The sequence below is a fragment of the Trichechus manatus genome, unplaced genomic scaffold (assembly GCF_000243295.1).
Source record: "Trichechus manatus latirostris isolate Lorelei unplaced genomic scaffold, TriManLat1.0 scaffold00177, whole genome shotgun sequence".
NCBI classification, from domain to species: Eukaryota; Metazoa; Chordata; class Mammalia; order Sirenia; family Trichechidae; genus Trichechus; species Trichechus manatus.
In genome coordinates this window covers 1,845,502-1,865,259 of record NW_004444113.1, presented here as the reverse complement: position 1 = coordinate 1,865,259, position 19,758 = coordinate 1,845,502, and the positions used below count along the sequence as shown (strand labels likewise).

The following is a 19,758-nucleotide window of genomic DNA, read 5'->3' as shown; positions in this document are numbered from 1 at the left end:
TCCCACGGAGTAGCTGGTGGGTTCAGACCACCAGCCTTTCAGTTAGCAGTCTAGTGCTTTAACCGCTGCGCCACCAGGGCTCCTTTAGAACACCAGTATTTCCAAAATGTACTGTAATTCTCTGTTGTGCTGAATTAGGGAAAGAAGGGGAGAGAGGAGAGGTAAATACAGTGTGAGCCAGTCGGCCAAGAGGTGAGCTGGGGGTTGTGGGAAAAGGATGGCAGCAGAGAGGGAAAGACACCTGGGAGGGAAAGGAAGGAATGAAAAAGAGGATCATACCCTTCTGGACTGCAGACTTTAGAATGTCGTTATTTTTTATTGTCCTTTGAAATATTAACTGTGCTTATATTTCTTTGGTTCTTTGCCAGTTTTTTAGGAGTGTATTTGCTAAGTACCAGGAAGATTTTTTCTTTAAAGTTTCAGGGATTTTTTTTTCTTCCGGTAGAACAGTTGTTAACACTGTGCCATAAGGAAATTATTAACAAGATAACATTAACTTTATGAAGAAATAAGTCAAAGGCAGTCTAAAGATTTCCTCATTCCTGCAGTAAAGTGTAAAGTGTTGTTATTAGCTTTCATTGTTTAAAGGTTTTGTCTTGTGTGCCAAGCACTGTTCTAAGTGTCAGGGATAAAAGAAAAGAATAAGACAGAGTTCTTGCCTTCCAGAGTCCCTGGGTGGTACACACAGTTAATGCTCTGGGCTGCTAACCAAAAGCTTGATGGTTTAAGTCCACCCAGAGGCGCCTTGGAAGAAAGGCCTGGTGATCTACCTTCAAAAAGTCAGTCACTGAAAACTCTTTGGAGCACAGTTCCACTCTGTCACACATGGGGTCCCCATGAGTCGGAGTCTACTCAACCTTTCTTTTTCCCCCCTGGCCTTCAAGGAGCACACTAGCTGGTGTGAAAGACAAGTGATAAGTTTATATCACATGTTTTGGCAGCATGAAGAGGGAGCTCTGTGAAAGAGTGTGCCTGGAGAAGTCAAGAAGGGCTTCCAGGAAAGTGACCTTGTGGCTGTGTTTTTATAAGGTTGATGGAATTTGCCAAGAGGCAAAGGTGGGGCAGAGGCCTTCCAAGCAGAAGGCGCAGGAAAAAAAAAAAGGGGGATTAGGGCATACGACTGGGGTGAAAGGGAGATTGGAGTAATGAAAAATGAAGCAGAAAGTACGTTGGGGCCAGATTCTGAAAGATTCCTTGTTAAGGATTTGAGTCTTATCCTACAGGGGCTATCATAAAACGGTGGTGTACGGGCATTAAGGGTAGGCAAATAGATCATTGGGACAGAGAAGAAAACCCAAAAACAGCCCCAAATACATAAGTGTATTATTAAAAGTAGTGTTTCAGATCAGTGGGGAGAGGATGGATTAGTTAGTAGATGGTGTTGGAATAATTTGTTTAAGTCTTTGGGAAGAACAGTTAATTTATAGTTTGAGAAAATATTTTATGTAGTTCATTTATGTTAAAATATCTGTTGGATTTTGAAACCTTTGGTTGAAACTCTGGCTTTATTTCTAAATAGAAGCTGATGTTTCGAGTCATTTTCTTAACCTAAAACTTTTTTTGTAGCGTCTGCAGAAAAAGAGGCAATCAAGGGTACATACTCCAAAGTAATGGATGCATATGGACTCTTAGGTGTTTTACGATTAAATCTTGGTAAGTTTGATATTCATTACTGTTCATCCAGTTTTTATTTCTGTTTGTGTAGTTCTAAGGATTTGAGAGAGACTATCTATAGACCATTTTCAGACTCCTTATTTGAGCAAAAAAATGTGGTAACATCTTTGAAACCCTAATTAAGCTCATCTTGTGATAATTTGTTGCCCGGAGGGCATGCTGCATGCTCTAGCTCTTGTGATTTCAAGTTCCAGAGACACTGTCCTGTTTGAACACTTTGAGGGATTGGTGTTGGTTGTTAAAAGAGAAAATCAGGAAGTTGCCCTTTTTCCTTGCTTCAGTGTGTTTAGAAGAAGGTGCCCTAGTGGGGACCACACTCATCTCCCTGGCTGTAGTGGAGAGGAGGACATCGCTTTTGGATTCAGAAGGCTTGGTTTGAAACTGCCTCTGCTACTTTCTGTCACCGTGGGCTGCAGAGTAACCTTATGGTTATCAGTTTGATTGTATTTTACACTGTGACTCAAAGCGTGGCCCAGGGACTAGTACGTTCCTCGTGAGCTGTTACTGGTCTGGGAGTAGATAGGGAGCTTGCACCATCACGGAATCAACACCCAGCTTCATTCATCTATAAAATCTCACTATGAAAAAAAAAGACAGCTAAACCGAAGGGGAACCGAGTGATGTGGTTGATTCCTATTCTGGTGTCAGCACCTTTTCCCGCTGGGGACGGGTAACAGTTCACTGACCACATTTGGAGTAGCAGTGGTCTGTAAGATGGAGATTTGTCGTGTAGTATGATATCTGTCACCTGTAAAGCGCTGTGCAAAGTTGCTTTGCTAAGACTGTCTTGGGTAATCCTCACAGTCCAATGAGGTGTTTGTTTTGATTCCTTTTTACCTTTTCACAAGGGAAGCTGTCTCAGACTGGTTACGTTAACATAGCTGAGTTGATCAGACAATAAGTAGTGAAGGCAGTATTCAGGGTCACCTCTGCCCACATCAGAGCCAGCGCTCAGAGTACGCCACTGCTGAATCCCAACTTCATACTAATTTTGTAGAATTTTTGTCACAATTAGATGAAAAACTCTATGAAAGTTTTTATAAACCGAATCACTTTATAAATATTAGTTGTCACCAGTGACCTTTTGCCCATATATCATCAGCCCACACGTATGTGCCATTATGTTTCAGCTTGACTATTTACAAAGAACTTTCTCATTCATTGTCTCATTTGAATTTCCTGTCAGTCATAAAAGGAAGATAGAGAAGATACCACGTAATTTTTTTTTTGTGGGGGGAGAAGTTTTCTTAACATCAAATTAAGTAGAGGAACAGTTTTATAAATGCCAGCTTATCCTGCTAATGTTTAAGTGTTTTGCTCTACTAAATGTATTTAAAGATAGAGTTTTTTCAATTCTTGAAAAAATTCTCATTGTGAAAGTTAAACTTAAAGACATCCACAGTAAGTTTAAAATAATCACAATGTCTGATTTAAAAGACGGGGACATGAGAAGAAAGTCAGAAGAAACTTTGAATAGCTTGAAAAATAGTAGGGCTTTTCATGCAATTAACTCTTTGTTTTTTGCAGGTGATACTATGTTACATTATCTGGTCCTAGTCACTGGATGTATGTCTGTTGGAAAAATTCAAGAATCTGAAGTTTTCCGAGTTACTTCCACTGAGTTTATATCACTACGAATTGATACTTCAGATGAGGATCGCATTTCAGAAGTACGAAAAGTTTTGAATTCAGGAAACTTTTATTTTGCATGGTCTGCATCTGGAATCAGTTTAGATCTGAGTCTTAATGCGCATCGTAGCATGCAAGAACACACAACTGATAATAGATTTTTCTGGTGAGTTTGTTTTCTCTTTTCCCACTGTGCTCACTTCGTGTGCAGTAGCTTGGTAATTTTGAATGCAGCGGTTGCAGTTTCCAGCGATAGCAAGGGGTGGACGTTGTGGGAGAGCACACCGCTCCTTCCTGCTCCAGGTCCTCAGCAGAGAGAGCGTGGTAGGCAGCCGCTGCTGCTATATTGGGGTTGGCATGTGATGTGAAGCTCCTTGCTCCCCTGATCTAGATAGCCCTTTCATTCCAGAAGTGTATTTAAAATACTTGTTTTAAATTTAGGAATGAATTCAGTTATAATAAAATTGTCGTGTTCATATTTATTGTTCTTAGTTTTGAGATCTTGTCTCAGGCAGTATTACTATTCTAGAACCAGCATTCCCTTACTTACTGATTTAATGTTAAGGCTGTAGGTAGATGATCTTGAGTCAAGAGCAGCAAACTTTGAAGTAATAGTATACTGGGACAAAGTCTAGTACTGTAATAAAATAGAACTTAGGTAGGTAACTGTGCTATATTTCATGATGATTCTTAAATGTGCTGTATTGTTTAAGTATGTACAAATGGTATGTAGAACACGTGTGACTATAATTAGTATTGCTTTGTTGTAGCCAGACCAGATTTCTAGTACACTGGTTCTGTTGCCTACAACTGACATCAGTGCTGACCTTTTCCCGTAATAAAACCAAAAAAACCCAAACCCACTGCCGTCAAGTCGATTCCGACTCATAGCGACCTTATAGGACAGAGTGGAACTGTCCCATAGAGTTTCCAAGGAGCGACTGGTGGATTCGAACTGCCTACCATTTGGTTAGCAGCCAAGCTCTTAACAACTGCGCCACCAGAGTTGAACAAAGGGGAGACTGAAACACCTGAGGTGAATTTTGCTCATTTTTGCTGTGTTGCTGAGGACTGGCGTTCCCCACCATCACTTTGCGTAAACAAACGGAAGCTTTATTTATCATGCATACCCTTGCAGCTTAGTATTGTTTTCTGGGATACAGCCAAGAATGTTTTGTAGCCTAAGAGCTGTAAATAAACTGTCACAAAACCCAGGTAATCTTACTCTATTGGAAATTCAGAGCTGCTGCCAGTTGAGAGCTGTGTACACATTTAGATAGAACTAAAACAGCAACACATTGATGGCAAAGAAAAATGCAAACAGCAGAGAGAAGCTCCCTGTACAGAGGGCACAGGATGTGAGACCCATCTAAGTGAGGACAAGTCTGTATGCCTGCACTGTGAACAGTCCCCACTGTGGTGGCGGGACACACTGGGTCACAATCAGTTTGAGCCCCCTCAGATCAACGTAGGTAATAATAATTTACACATGCTTAAGTCATTTATTCATGTTTTAAATAAATTGATCAGACTTAATGTCACCCCAGTAGTACTCACACCACTCGTTTACATTCCAGTTTGCTTTCTTATACCGATATGGGGGGTCAAGGTGATAGCTGGTTTACCTGGAAGCGCCCGTGGCCACCATCTGTTTTATCTCTGAACTGTTGCCATCCAGTCGATCCCGACTCATGGTGATCCCACCTGTGTCAGGTAGAATTGAGCTCCATAAGGTTTTCAGTGGCTGATTTTTCAGAAGAAATGTACCAGACCTTTCTTCCAAGGCTCCTCCAGGTGGACTTGAACCTCTAACCTTTTGGTTAGCAGCTGAGCACATGAACCGTTTGCACCACCCCGGGGACTCCATCTTGTTCCTGTTGCAGCCTGTGACCTAAGGGCCCTTTCGTCTAGTGTAGCCTGTAACGGGGGGATGGAGCAGAGGAGCGCTGCTCTGAGAGTGTTCCTGTGTGTTGGTGACATCAGTGATCCTGAATCTTCAAGGAAATGCTAATTAAAAAATACATATTTTGTTTAAAACAACCGGGTAGTGCAGAGCACTTTAAGGAAGATTTCCACTTAAAATGGTAGACGAGTTTTAAAACTTAGAGAGCCAGACTTCATTCTTATAAAAAATTCATTTTTCTAAGGCACCTTGCCATCTGAAAGTACCAGCTCCCTTTCCTGCTCGGCAGTATATTTTCTTTACTGGGGGATTGGTTAGGAGTGTCCACAGCAGCTTGCGTATGTGTTCCCTGGAGGACCAAGGTCCCAGTGGAGACCTCAGGGAGCGGGTTAGCTAGGCTGAGAAGAAGGCCAGCCTGGCAGGGCTTCAGTCCCCATCCTTGCTTTAACATGGTGACACCCCCCCCCCCACCGAGTTTTTGTTTGTTTTTTGCAACCATTACCGCTTATTTATTTTCAAAACTTTTTCATCACCCCAAACAGCGACTCTGTACCTGTTAAGCAGTAGTTTGCGTTCCCCTCTCCCGCCAGCCCCTGGTAACTGCTCACCTACATTCTCTGTGCATTTGTTGATGCTGCTTTTATCTGTTTTCCTGTCACCGGGCTTCTACATATTTGTTTGAATAAAACTTTTTTCACTGAAAATTTTTGGAAACTAAGTTTGATCTGTTACCTAGAATGCTAAAAAGTGTTTGGAGTGATGGGAAGCTCTAGTGCCGTGCTAATAGGGTAGCCACTGGCCACATCTGGCTGTTTAAATTAATGAAAAGTAGAGCCCGATAAAAGTCAAGCCTTAAAAGTTGTCGTTGAGTTGATTCTCACCTGTGGTGACCCCACGTGGCAGAGTAGAACTGCTCCATAGGATTTTCAAGGCTGTGACCTTTCAGAAGCAGACCACCATGCCTGTCCTCCGAGACACTTCCCAGTGGGTTTGAGTTGAACCACCAACCTTTTGGCTAGTAGTCAAGCACTTAAGAGAGAGAGAGACTGTGTGTGTGTGTGTGCATAAATGTATAAAATCCGTTTGGAACAAGTTAGATTGCAGATACATTAACAAATGTGTTATATATAAAGACATAACAGAAACAGGGCACGGATACTAAAAACAGAAAACGTGCTTCTCCTCCATGGACCATAGATCACATATCCCAGGATCTCATATCGTAACCCTACCTTCTGCTCTGTAGCATAGTCGGTGTACATGATTTGTTCATTTTTAATTTAATGATGTCAATTTAATGTTCCAGAAGCACCATTCTCAAACTTTGTTGTTTCTCAGTCAGCTGATGCAGCTCTTTTCCTTTTCACTAGGAATCAGTCTTTGCACTTACATCTCAAGCACTACGGTGTGAATTGCGACGAGTGGTTATTACGCCTCATGTGCGGCGGGGTAGAAATCAGGACCATCTATGCTGCTCATAAACAGGCCAAGGCCTGCCTCATTTCAAGACTGAGCTGTGAACGCGCTGGGACCAGGTTCAATGTCCGCGGGACGAATGATGACGGTCACGTGGCTAATTTTGTGGAAACAGAACAGGTATCTAGTGTTTTGCATTGCGTCGTTGATGTATTATATGACAGGCACAGAAAATAATAGAATGGTAGATTGTTATTTTTTAAGAACTCATTTTGACATTTGTAATACCTTTTTATTAAGGTTTTTGGCTACTTAATCAGCCTTAAGAAAGGTTTCCCTAGAACAAACTTATTTAGGTACGGCTCTTCAAATGAGTAACAGGATACTCACCAATATGGATGGCAGTGCCAATGCCCTATGATTTAAAGGTCCTCAATGATAGAGCTGGACAACATAAGGGAAGTTTTTCTTTTTTTTGGTAAAACTATATCAAAACCCTGCTCTTAATGAGAGATATTGTACCGTCTAAAAATTAAAAGTTATGGTACATTTTTTAATAGACTTTATTTTTTAGAGCAGTTTTGGGTTCACAGAAAAATTGTACAGAAAGTACAGAATTCCTTTTCCCTTCTGCACACAGTTTCTCCTGTTACTGACATCTTGCATTTCTGTGGTACGTTTGTTATAATTGATCAACCGTTATTGATACATTAGTATTAATTGAAGTCTATAGTTTGCGTTAGGGTTCACTCTCTGTGTTGTACAGTTCTGTGAGTTTTGACAAACGCATAATGTCATGTGTCCACCATGACATTATCGTGGAGAATAGTTTCACTGCCTTAAAAATGTCCTGGGCTTCACCTGTTCATCCTTTCCCCTCTCCCTGTTCCCCTGGCCACCATGGATCTTTTCTCTGTCTCTAATTTTACCTTTTCCACAATGTCCTGTAGTTGGACCCATACAGTATGTAGATTTTTCTGACTGGCTTCTTTCACTTAGCAATATGCATTTAAGGTTCCTCCATGTCTTTTCATTACTTGATGGCTCGTGTCTTTTTATCCCTGAGTAATACTCCATTATATGGTTATATCACAGTTTGTTTATCCATTCACCTATTGAAGGACATCTTGGTTGCTTCTAATTTTTGGCAATTATGAATAAAGCTGCTATAAACATTTGTGTGCAGATTTTTATATGGACATAATAAGTTTTCATCTCATTTGAGTAAATTTCTAGGAGCACACTTGCTGGGCCATATGGTAAGCCTATGTTTCACTTTGTAAAAAACTGCCAGACTGTCTTCCAAAGTAGCTGTACCGTTTTGCATTGCCAGCAGCAATGAACGAGAGTTCCTGTTGCTCCACATCCTCACCAGCATTTGGTGTTGTCAGTGTTTGGATTTTAGCCATTCTGATAGGTGTGTAGTGGTGTCTCATTGTTGTAATTTGCAATTCCTTAGTGACATATGATGTTGAGCATTTTTTCATACACTTATTTACCATCTATATACCTGTATGTTTGCCGTATCTGTGTATTTGGTGAGATTTCTGTTCAGAATTTTTACCCTTTTCGTAATTCTGTTGTTTTCTTGTTGTAAGCTAGGATATTTTTGGCTGTGAAACTACATAATTGTGAATTCAGGCTTATAATTTTATGCCTTTTGAGAGCCACCCCCTGCCTTCAGGCCGATTAAGGCTTCCAAGTTACTCTTCAAAAAATATAAAAAGCTAAAGAAAAAAATTAAGTGAAATATTAACATATGCCTATAAAATATTGAGGTTCAAAAGGAATTAAAAGTTGTGATTCTTATGCATATCCTTTTATAATTTTCTTGGTAAATATATGTAGAAGAACTATCATTAACTGAAAAAAAAATCAATAAATTTGTCTAGTGGTCTATTTTGAATATTTTGATTAGGGAAATTTGGTGATAAAATACGACAAGCATGCAACATACTTCAGTAAATTTGTTGTAATACAGGCGTACTAACTTTTCCTGTGGAAATGTTTATATATGATCTTTCTCTGCAGGTTGTGTACTTGGATGACTCTGTTTCTTCCTTCCTACAAATCCGGGGTTCTGTTCCCTTGTTTTGGGAACAACCAGGTTTGCAAGTATGTGTTTGACATTCATGTATTATTATTTTTTTCTCTTGAGAATTTTCCATATCCTCTAAGCTTTCAGGATGGCTTATTAGTTCATACCTCTGTTACTCTAGCTAATCAGACTAGCTAGACTTGCAACTGGGCATCTGAGTACAGGATTCCTGGAATTATCTTAGATGTATTTTCCTTTAATGTTCTTGCAAACAGTCATAGAAATTCAGCTGCTGTATTTAATATTAAAACTTTGGTATGCTTTTGTAATGAATTGATTTTCAAAGTGCTTTCATATTTATTATCTCATTATCTTACCAGAAATCAGTTGTCATTGAGTCAATTATGACTCATGGCAACCCCATGTGTGTCAGAGTAGAACTGTGCTCATAGGGTTTTAATGGCTGAGTTTTCAGAAGTAGATCACCGGGCCTTTCTTGTGAGGCACCTCTGGGCAGAGCCAAGCATGTTAACCAAGCACCTTAGCTGTCGGCACCAACCAGGGACTGGGTCTCCTTATCTTGGTGTATAACAATTTAGCTCCTTAGGCAGAAGTATGTAATAGTTAAAGACTCTGGAACCAGACCAACCAGTTTGAATCCTTGCTCAACCACTGCTAGCTGTGTTACCTTGATTTAATCTCACTATGTCTGTACAGTGGTGGTGATAATAATAATAGTGCCTACTTTGTAGGGTTGTTGTAACGGATTAAATGAAAAGCACTTATTATGGTGTTGGCTCTCAGAATAATAACTATGTATGAGTTAACTATTGTTGTTGTAATCAGTAATATATATCTTCTAGCAAATCTTACTTAGTCATTTATAGTGACCTGTTCTCTGACTTGCTTTCTGATGTTCTTTTTATGTATTTATTTTTTACTTTCCTTTGTTAATATAAATGTCCAATCTTTAAAGTATAAGTTTTTTTTTTAATGTAAGGTCATAATATTGGCTTGCTTATAATGGTGTGATTTTGCATATAATTTTTATTAAAAAATCTTTAGTCCCTAAAATGTAAATATGTTCTTTTTAGGCTTCTAGGTATGTGTAGTCTAGTGAGTTTTGTGTCTCAGCCATTTTGAGAAAATGAACAGAAAAAATCTTGCCTCCTTTTAGTTCACAGCTGGATCTATCTTACACTCCAGGGTGGTTATTGTGGAGAGAAATCGCACACTGCACGTGTGTTTTCAGTAATACAGTTTATTCTAGACAGACGGAGGATTAACACTTGCATTGCTTTGCTAAGGTTCTTGAGTTCTTGTCAAGACCAGTTGGACTTGTATGGGTTTTATCTTTGGCGTGTAGGATAAATTAAACAGCTATATCTTTCCCCAAGTCTCTTTGGGGGAAAGAATACCTGTCTAGCCTATTTCTCCTAAGCTGTCATGATCAGAGCACTGTGTTTGGAATATTTACTTTAAGAACATTCTTTGAGCCCTGCTTTGATGCAAGGTGAATGCCTTTGTTTTAGGGTCAGGCTTGTGTAAGAGATTTTTAATAACCTGTTTATGTGCTCTCTGTTACACTGGTTTGTATGTGATTTTATTAGGAAGTTTAGCATTACCAGTGTTTGCCTGTCTAATACGGCTGGATCCCAAGTAGTTACTGAGGGATCCTCGCTGGGTAGGACTTCCTTCCTGCTTCCTTGTTGAGCTGTGGCCTGCCCACATAGATGGTCTAGCTGGCTACTGTCATAGTTAAGGGCTGAAAACTGTGGATTTCTAAGTCATGCATTTCTTTCATAGAAATAGTAATTTTTGAGATATTGAGACAGTCCAACAATTCTGCTGAATTGTCACTGGACTGGACTAATTTTTGTCTTGAGCTGGGGAGAGGATTAGGTCGGGGATTTTCTCAGTTATTTAGCTTAATAATTTTTAAAGTCAACCTTGCATTGATTAGGAGTGGATTAGTTTCATGAGTATCTTACATTCCAAGACATTTTCACTCCTATCCTAAAAAAGTATGTAATAGAAGAATGAAATATATAACTGATAAAAAGACTGAAAATCAAGCATTGATTTTTAAAAATAAAAATACCAAGTCCAAAGATTAATTTTCCCACAAAAGGCCAAACAAGGACTTTTAACTTGGTGTGGTGGTGAACGGTTATCAGGTATGCTGTGTATTCTCAGGACTGAATTTATTTCAGGGGATCCTTGAACTTTGTGTTGCCTAGTGAGATGCCCCAGTTCAGAAGACACGGACGGAAAACCGTTAGGCAGTTGTCCCTTGACTTGCTCCTTGTCCTCCATGATTAATTCCTCTGAGGTTTTTTAATTAAAAAATTTCAAAGGAATCACCTGATGTGATTTTAAAATGCATATTCATGGCCTCAACTTCAGATCAACTGAAACAGAGTCTCTGGGAATGGGGCCAGGAATGTGCATTTTTAACCAAGATCCCTGCCACTCAGAATTGAGAGCTTCTGTTGAGCAAGAATCCAGTCTAGTTGTCTTGCAGCATATCCAGCCCAGTCTGCTCCAGGAACCAGTCCTGAGCAAGCAAATCTGTGACGTTCAGCTCCAGCGTTCTCCTAGGCATTGGGACTTTCCCTTTCTTTTCATTCCCACTACTGTCTCGGTTAAAGTCTTCATCATTTCTTCTTGCCTGGAAGACTTTGACAGTTTTCTAACTGGTGTCTTACCTCTAGGCTGTGCTTCCTGATAGCTACATGACAGTTCTTCCCACTTTGAATATATTGTGTTCATCGCCTCTGCTAGGCATGTCTCTTTATGATCTGGCTTACTCTACCCAACCTCTTGTCTTGCTGTTTTCTAACGGCAAACGTCTACTCCCAAAATTAAGGTTTGTTGGCCATCGGTAGCCAACTCAGATCTCATTGAGTGGATTCCAGTTATTTCTTCACAGGGATCTCTTCATTGTTAAATATTTGGGTTCTTCCAGTGTATATTACTTTATACTAAGTACTGTAAGAGTTTCAAAGAAGCCCTGGTGGCGTGGTGGTTAAAGCACTCAGCTGCTAAAAGAAAGATTGTGGGTTTGAACCCACCAGCTGCTCTGCAGAGGAAAGATTTGGCAGTCTGCTTCCATAAAGATTACAGCCTGGGACACCCAGTGGGGCAGTTCTACTCTATCCTGTAGGGTCGCTGTGGGTCGAAACCGACTAGATGGCAGTGAGTTTTTGAATTACACGAGTTTCAAAGACTGTAACGGTGCTTCACAGAGAATTTACAGTCCGGGGAGTCAGGACTTTATGGAAGAGTTAACTATCAATATGAGTTAATTTGAGACATTGAAAGAGTTGCCATAAGGTACTGCAGAGGTAAGAATGATGTTTTAAGTGCTGGCAAGTAATACTATAATTATTTTATATTCTTCATCGCATTGTAGCGTATGTTGTTGTTGTGTGCTGTCAAGTCAATTCCGACTCACAGACCGTGTAGAACAGAGTAGGACTGCCCCGTAGAATCTCCTAGGTTGTAATCTTTACGGGAGCAGATTACCAGGTCTTTTCTCCCACGGAGCAGCTGGTGGGTTCGAACCGCTGACCTTTCAGTTAGCAGCCGAGCACTTCACCACTGTGGTACGAGGGCTTATATTAGTAAGTCTTAAAAGATGGTAGGCATCATGAGGTCTTTTCCTCGTAATGTACAATGTTGAGCACTCAGTTTTTGGTTGAATTGAAGTTTCAGAAGTATGTGAGCATGAAGCAATAATATTGGTGGAAAATGATGTTCCATACCACCCAGTTCAGTGGTTTTTAAAAAATATTTTGGGTGTACCATATTTTTTTAATTAGCTAAATTTATGATTATCTAAAATCTTACAGCTTTCTGAAGTGCTGCTTTTATGGTAATTGACCCAACAGTTCTTTCATTCTTGGCTGTTACCTTTAACACTGAGCACTGAAACCTCATGTTGTCTAACCAGCGTACTGGAATAGGAGTTGGAGTATGTAGCTAGATGTGTCTAGGTGTTAGCTATCAGGGTGGTAAAGAACAACCACAGGATTAGCCGAAAACCATGGCAACTTGTATTTTTTTTTTTTTTACCATATTGACAGTTGCACTACTCTGCAAGATAAGTATTAGTCAGTAGGCAAAATCCCAAGTCTTACACTTTTAGAGAGTTATAGGCAATTAACCTGGGATTACGCCAAAGAAAAGGTATCAATCAGCTTCTCAGTTCCTGCAGTTTGAAAGGCTGAGTGTCCTGGAGCACACACCTTCAAATTCTAAAACTTAAAGACTATGAAGTACTACAAAATGAAATTTAATATAGATGTTACATTTATCAGGTTAATTGGTTTCTTATTAAAAAGGAAAAAAAAACCATGGAAGAGAGAATCCACTGATGATCAGAACAGTCAGTAGGTAGATTGTCTCCCTCCTCAGAACAGTGAGGGGGGATGTTTAATGAGTGACACTATCAGATATTAGAGCTTGTTTTCTGGTTTTGTTTGTTAAACAGCATAACTGATTTGTTAGCCCTCTCCCCAACACCCTTTCTAAAAGTCATGTTGTTCACAGATTAGCCAGAAGGAATACTGGGGAGCTTTGCTCCCAGAGGCTCAGAGGGAAATGTTTAAAATGTAGTTGAGGGAAATAATCTGATCTCACCTTTGTATTTCTTCTTGGCATCTGTCAGAGCATTCTCAATTCTGCCTCATTTCTCTGCCCCTCTCCTACTGAGGACAGAAAAACTATAATAAAGTACAATAGAGAGGTATCTTCCATCTTATTTAGTTCTTTTAACCCAGATTTTCTGATTCTGCAAAATGTACTATTACTGTCATTGCAGGACTGCAAGCTTGACTTGGAAAGTTTGTTTGTCCAGACAGGGATGGGATTTTTAATTTGTTGGAGCTTTTGGTAAAGGACAGACGGATAGAGTATTCAGCATAGGAGAGCAAAAACACATAGACATTGCACTCGTAGACAGCTTGGAAGAGTAGGACGAGAATTTATCTTGCATCTTTTTTGGCATCAGTTTTGTGGATCAAAGAGGGCAAGTTATTTCACCTCTCACTATTTCAGTTTTTAATTGCCCAAATGGTGATAATATCTGTTAACTTACATAGGGCCTGTAGTTTGAGTTTAAAACAAGGCAATTAGGTGAAGCATTCTTAAACATATGTTTCATAAATCAAAATTCCTGTTAATTTATAAGTGTTTCATCCTGGTGTAAGTTCTAGTTCTTTTTTACGATGTTTCTTCAAAAATAAAAGGGAGGGGAAACCCCTAGAACTTTTTTTTAAAAGAATGCCGTGAATGAAAATCAATTATTTGATTTACTGTGTGTTGAGCAAATGAATTGTTATATACCGTAAAAAATGACATCCCTTCTGTGTACGTGTTTGTTTTTCATATGATTAAATATACTATTCGTGTCCAAGGTGGGATCCCATCGTGTCCGCATGTCAAGGGGATTTGAAGCCAACGCACCTGCTTTTGACAGGTAGGACTGGTTATTTGTATGTAGTGCTGGACATGTTGATATTGTTAAGCAGTGAGACTGAGTGTAATTATATTTACTGATTCATTTCAACTTTTTTGGCTGCAAGTAAAATTCCTTCTGACTAATTGAACTGGAAAACAGTGACACCTAGTGTCGTCACTTCCAGAAACGATAGCACTGGATGCATGGGTCTTGATCTCTTGGTCTTAAAACAGCCTCTGTGGATATGGTGTCCAGTATGGTAGCCACTAGCAACCTGTAGCTGTCGAGTGCTTGGAACGTGGCTAGTCCAAATTGAGATTTGCTCTACGTGTAAAATACACGCCAGGATTTCCAAGACTTAGTCCCCAAAAAAAAGAATGTTAAATATTTCATTCGTATTCGTTCTATATTGGTTACATGTTGAAAAGATATTTTAGAAGTATTTGGGTTAAATAAAATGCATTTAAATTAATTTTTTTCTGTTTTTTCTGAATTTTGAAAATATACCTTCTAGAACACTTAAAATTTCCCATGAGGCTCGCCTTACGTTTCCCTTGGACAGCATGCCCTACAGTCTCTGGAGTGGTTGGAGACTGGAGAGGAAGAAGACCATGTTCTGGGCCTCATTTTCTTAGGGCTAGAGCTTATTAAGGAGGCCCATCTGAGTACTTAGAGTATGTGATGTCCTCATGTTTGAGGCACAGCCCTGGACCCTCTGCCCTTGGCTGCCTTCCCAGCCAAGCTTGTGTTCTCTGCTCATCCAGTGCCAGCCTCACAGACTGGGGAGGAAGCAGGTGGGAGTTGATTGACATCATTCTACCATAGTGGAAAGAAACAGGTCTCAGCACCCATATGTCAGAGGAAATAGCATTAACTGAGAGTTTCTGTGAGTCAGAGTTTTGAAACCAGATAGAATGAATTTATACCCAATGTTGCCAGTTCTGTAAGTTTAAAATACTGTCATGTAAGTTCTGTTGAGAAATGGATTCTTAATTATTGGGGGTGGGGGGAGGTGTCCTAAAACGTATCATTTGACACGTTTATTTTCTTTAATAGGCATTTTAGAACACTTAAGAGTTTATACGGTAAACAAATAATAGTAAATTTGCTTGGGTCTAAGGAAGGTGAACACATGCTGAGTAAGGCTTTCCAGGCAAGTATGATCATTTTTTTTTCTGTTGTGACCCTTAGACACTAGAATGGTATTTTAAAAATAAACTAATGGAATCATCAAGTTCGTCCAGGAAGTAAATTACTTACTAGAAAAAGATTGGGTGCTTGTCGGAACCTTCTTTAGCTCTTTGGGGCTAATGTTGCCGAAAATGGGATTATGGAAGGCTTTCAAGGCATTCGGCACTGTTTTCTAACCTGTTTGTGTTGTGGAGAAGCAGAAGAATACCTCTTCCCGCAGAATGTTCATCTGCCACAAGCAGAGAAATAGCAGGCAGTTTCCTCCTTCATCTGTTCATAGCTTTGCTTACTCCTAGAAGCCATGATCATTGCTTTAAACATGTGAGATGGTGGAGAATGCCTTTGTCTATATGCAAGACCATTCCTTCTCTCTTACAAATAAATACCTAAGGACTGATGAGAGAATTTCAAGTAAAAAAGAACCCAAAAAAAATGTCTGACTTCTAAGGAAAATACGTTCTCAATAAATGCTTATTGAATCAGTCATGAATTTATATGAATTATGATGTTAGATAAAACTATAAGCTTAAATAAAATTGTTAGAAAACATTTTCTAAAGTTCAATCTAATGAATAGAATTCAGAAGTAACCTGATGGTTTTGCTGTTTCGTTTTAAACTTGTGAAATAAACATTATTAGTAAACGAATTATACTTTGAAGAGTATCTTTTTATGTAAAACTTTTAAAAAAGTCTGTATGTATTGAATGAAGGTATAAAAAATGACTCAATCTGTGACTGTAAATTTGCATTGTGAAAAAATTAATGCTGGTGATTGAAAATAATTTTTCATTTTCTAAACCTGATGAGAACATTATTGAAGTTCTCTGATATTAACTGTGTCACCTAACCTTTCAGGGATAGTATATGAGGTTTTAGGGAAAAAGTGCTATTGCTATCAGCAAGTAATTTTCCATTTTACTGCAGTGTCAACAAAATCTATGTGATAGAGTTAGTAAGATTTGAGGAGACCCTGCTGAGGTTTTAATTGAAAAGGCAAGGTTCCATTTATAGCATGTATTGTTAAATCGTATTTAGCTAACATTGAGATGAATATTTGCCTTTACTTTCAGAGTCACTTGAAAGCTTCTGAACATGCCACCGATATCCAGATGGTGAATTTTGACTATCATCAAATGGTTAAAGGAGGAAAGGCAGAAAAATTACATAGTGTTCTTAAACCTCAAGTCCAAAAGTTTGTAGATTATGGATTTTTTTATTTCGATGGAAGTGAAGTTCAAAGGTTTGCTCTGTTTCTCTCTTCTTTAAATTGGAGCTTTGCCATAATTTTTAAATTATTCTCAATGTTGAAGTCTTAAATTTATTTTTTTAAAGCAAGGTTTATGATAAATAAGATCTCTTCCTTTTTTATACTTCAGACTTTTTCTCTGTCTTTAGACTTCAACAAAGAATAAGAATAATAGCAGCTTGCATTACTGAGTACATTCTATATGCTACACAGTGTACTTGTGTTTTACATGCATCAGAAACAATTGTAGGGATAGGTTCTATTATTATCCCCATTTTATGTTTGAGGAGATTGAGGCATAGGCTATAGTCTGCCCCAGGTCATATGTCCGGGAAGTGTTAGAGCTAGGATTCATCCATCTCCAGACCTCATGCTGATATTTATGCATCTGTGCCACTTCTCTCTCAAAACTAATGTTTAGTATTTCTTGACCTCATGGTGTAACTTCTAGTTCTTTTTTACAATGTTGCTTCAAAAATAAAAGGGGAAACCCTTAGAACACTTTTTTTTAAAAGAATGTGAGTAGAAATCAATTACTTGATTTACTGTGTGTTCAGCAAATGAACTGTTATGTATTGTAAAAAGTGCTATCCCTTTTGTCTACATGTTTAAAACCTCAGCAAGGGTTTTAGCTGCAAGCAGAAGTGAAAGACATTGCCGTATGTCTACGTCAGTATAATTTAAATATTCGGCTTTGACATACGAAATAAGAGAAAATGTTGAAAAATTTACCATAAGTTCAGTATATAGGTTGAGGTAAACTTTAGTGAACAAAGCTCAATTTTCTAATTTTTTCTTTTAGAGATGACAGATCATAGGCTTTTTAATGAATTAATTCCATTAATATTTTATTATCTTTTATATAGAGAGATCTAGGGAGTTGTAAGCCGGAATGTACATTTAGCTCCTAACTCTTGGCCTAATTAAAAATAATGGGTCTGGATGGATAGATAGAGGTGTGACAAATGACATATGGCAAATGTTAACATGGTAGGATCTAGGGAATGGGTATGTGAAGGCTCACTGTCAAAGTCTTCCAACTTTTTTGAACGTGTGAAATTTGTAGTAATAAAAAGTTAGAGGAGACAGTGGGTGCCACATTTTTAATCCCTTTAATTTTTCACAGTGTATTTTAGTGTTGTTATTTTTGTTCCAAATGAGCTGTTTAAGTTGGTTGAATTTGTTACAGATGCCAGAGTGGTACAGTTCGCACAAACTGCTTGGACTGTCTTGATAGAACGAACAGTGTGCAGGCGTTCCTTGGCTTAGAGGTAAACGGCAAAGTGCAGCGAATACGTGTGGCTTGGGTCATAGGCCTCTTTCAGTGCTTTTTTAAAAATTGTGGTGAAAATATACAGGACAAAACATACGCCATCTCCTCAATGTCTAGATGTACAGCTCCGTGATACCTGCCAGTGATTTTGCAGTGCAGTACTTCTGACTCTCATTAGCTACTTTTCGCCAAATAGAGATGAAGTCATGCTTCATTAAAGGCTTTCTTTTTGTCTCTTCTAGCCTGCACCACCCCCAGCCCCTTTTGATTTAAATGTTTCCTTTACCTGTTCTTCATATTCTCTTGTTTAGGTGGCTGTCTTTGTATTTCCTTCTATTAGTCCTTAAACTATCCCTCCCTTCTAAATACTGCTATTTATGCTATCCAATAATTGCCTTTTTTTTTGGTCCTGTTTTTTGAAAAAAGAATGTTTTTGGTCTTATTCTCTGCGTTGTCTTTTAAAAGTCTGTCTTAGGAGTTGGGGAGTGTCTGTTTTCACATGTACAATCCTGCAGGATTACATTTTGATAGTCTGTAACCCAGTCCAGGTTGTATGGCATTTTCATATCAGTAGCTACAAAAATCAGGATCAAATGAAAATGCCTTTGATAGTGAGGATGAAAGCGAATGCGATTACCTTCTCTAAGGTGTTTGTTTAAACGCTTTTTTCTTTGCCGCTTAACCATCAGATTCAGTCTAATATTCCAACTCATAGTGACCCTATAGGACAGAGTAGAACTGCCCCATAGGGTTTCTAAGGAGTAGGTGGTGGATTGGAACTGCCGACCTTTTGGTTAGCAGCTGAGCTCTTAACCACTGCGCCACCAGGGCTCCAATATAGTTGTGGTGTCGACTTTACTTGACGAACTGTGTAGCGATGCTGAGCTTGCTATACATTTCCTGTTGTGCAACACTTGTGGTCACAGGCTGTGATGGGGCTTCACCCATAGGAACATAACGGAGTTCTCAAATACCTAAAAAACACGGATCTGAAATGGCACGTTCCTGTTTCCTCTAGTTAATGATCTTACAGTCGGCCAGAATATCAGTAATTAGTTACCCTGGAGCTGAGGTGCTTTCTTTCTCAAAAGTGAAGTTACAGAGTGGAAAGATCTCTGCTACACAAATGTATTTTTCATGTCACTAAAGAAGTTCTTATTAATTCAAGGGAATATTAAGTTACTTGTAAGTTTCATTGATGTGATATTTACTTTAAAACTTGAAATGGTGGCGAGATAAAGTTAACCCAGTCAACGGTTACATTTTCAGAGTCCAGTCCCACATAGTTCTGTAAATCGAAATTTTTGGTTTGGTTCTGGTAGTTCCTAAAAGTCACATCACAATCAGTGTGTTAATATAAAAGTTTCCGTGTTGCTGTTTCAGATGCTAGCTAAGCAGTTGGAAGCTCTCAGCTTGGCTGAAAAGCCTCAGTTGGTGACCCGCTTTCAGGAAGTCTTCCGGTCAATGTGGTCTGTGAACGGTGACTCCATCAGTAAGATATACGCAGGAACCGGGGCGCTCGAAGGGAAGGCCAAGGTAGAGCTGATACGTCGTAACATTACAAAGGACCCTCTCTCCTCTTAGTAAAGCTTTTAAATGTAGTCTTTCTTTTTTTAACCTTTTTTTAAAAGAGCTTGTTTTAGAATTCTGTCCTATCATCCTTTTATATCCTCTTTAACACTTCCTTCCAGAGTGGATTCTGATGATGGAATGGAAAATAGCTGTTTCCCTAGGTTTAGAGGGTGTGTATGTCTGACATATTTAGTCATTTAGTGATCTCTGGGTTTGGGTATGTATGGCTAACTTTTTTTTTTTCCATACATTTCCTTTGCATATCTGTTTCACTTTTTATATTGCTTATTTTGTTTATAAATATGATTTAAAAAAAAAAAACTGTAGCTGTCCTGATAAAGGGTCCTATTT

The 19,758-nt window shown here is 38.9% G+C and overlaps 1 protein-coding gene across 1 annotated transcript in view; it reads left to right on the top strand.

Moving 5' to 3' along the window:
* The window catches only part of SYNJ1 (synaptojanin 1), a 79,968-nt gene that overhangs the window by 22,322 nt on the left and 37,888 nt on the right, over nucleotides 1-19,758 (top strand). Inside the window, exons 3-9 of the mRNA XM_023741303.1 lie at nucleotides 1,567-1,653; nucleotides 3,202-3,469; nucleotides 6,577-6,802; nucleotides 8,654-8,737; nucleotides 14,081-14,142; nucleotides 17,752-17,833; nucleotides 19,219-19,371. Of these exons, the coding sequence (XP_023597071.1) occupies nucleotides 1,567-1,653; nucleotides 3,202-3,469; nucleotides 6,577-6,802; nucleotides 8,654-8,737; nucleotides 14,081-14,142; nucleotides 17,752-17,833; nucleotides 19,219-19,371 (962 nt within the window). The remainder of the gene's footprint in view (nucleotides 1-1,566; nucleotides 1,654-3,201; nucleotides 3,470-6,576; nucleotides 6,803-8,653; nucleotides 8,738-14,080; nucleotides 14,143-17,751; nucleotides 17,834-19,218; nucleotides 19,372-19,758) is intronic.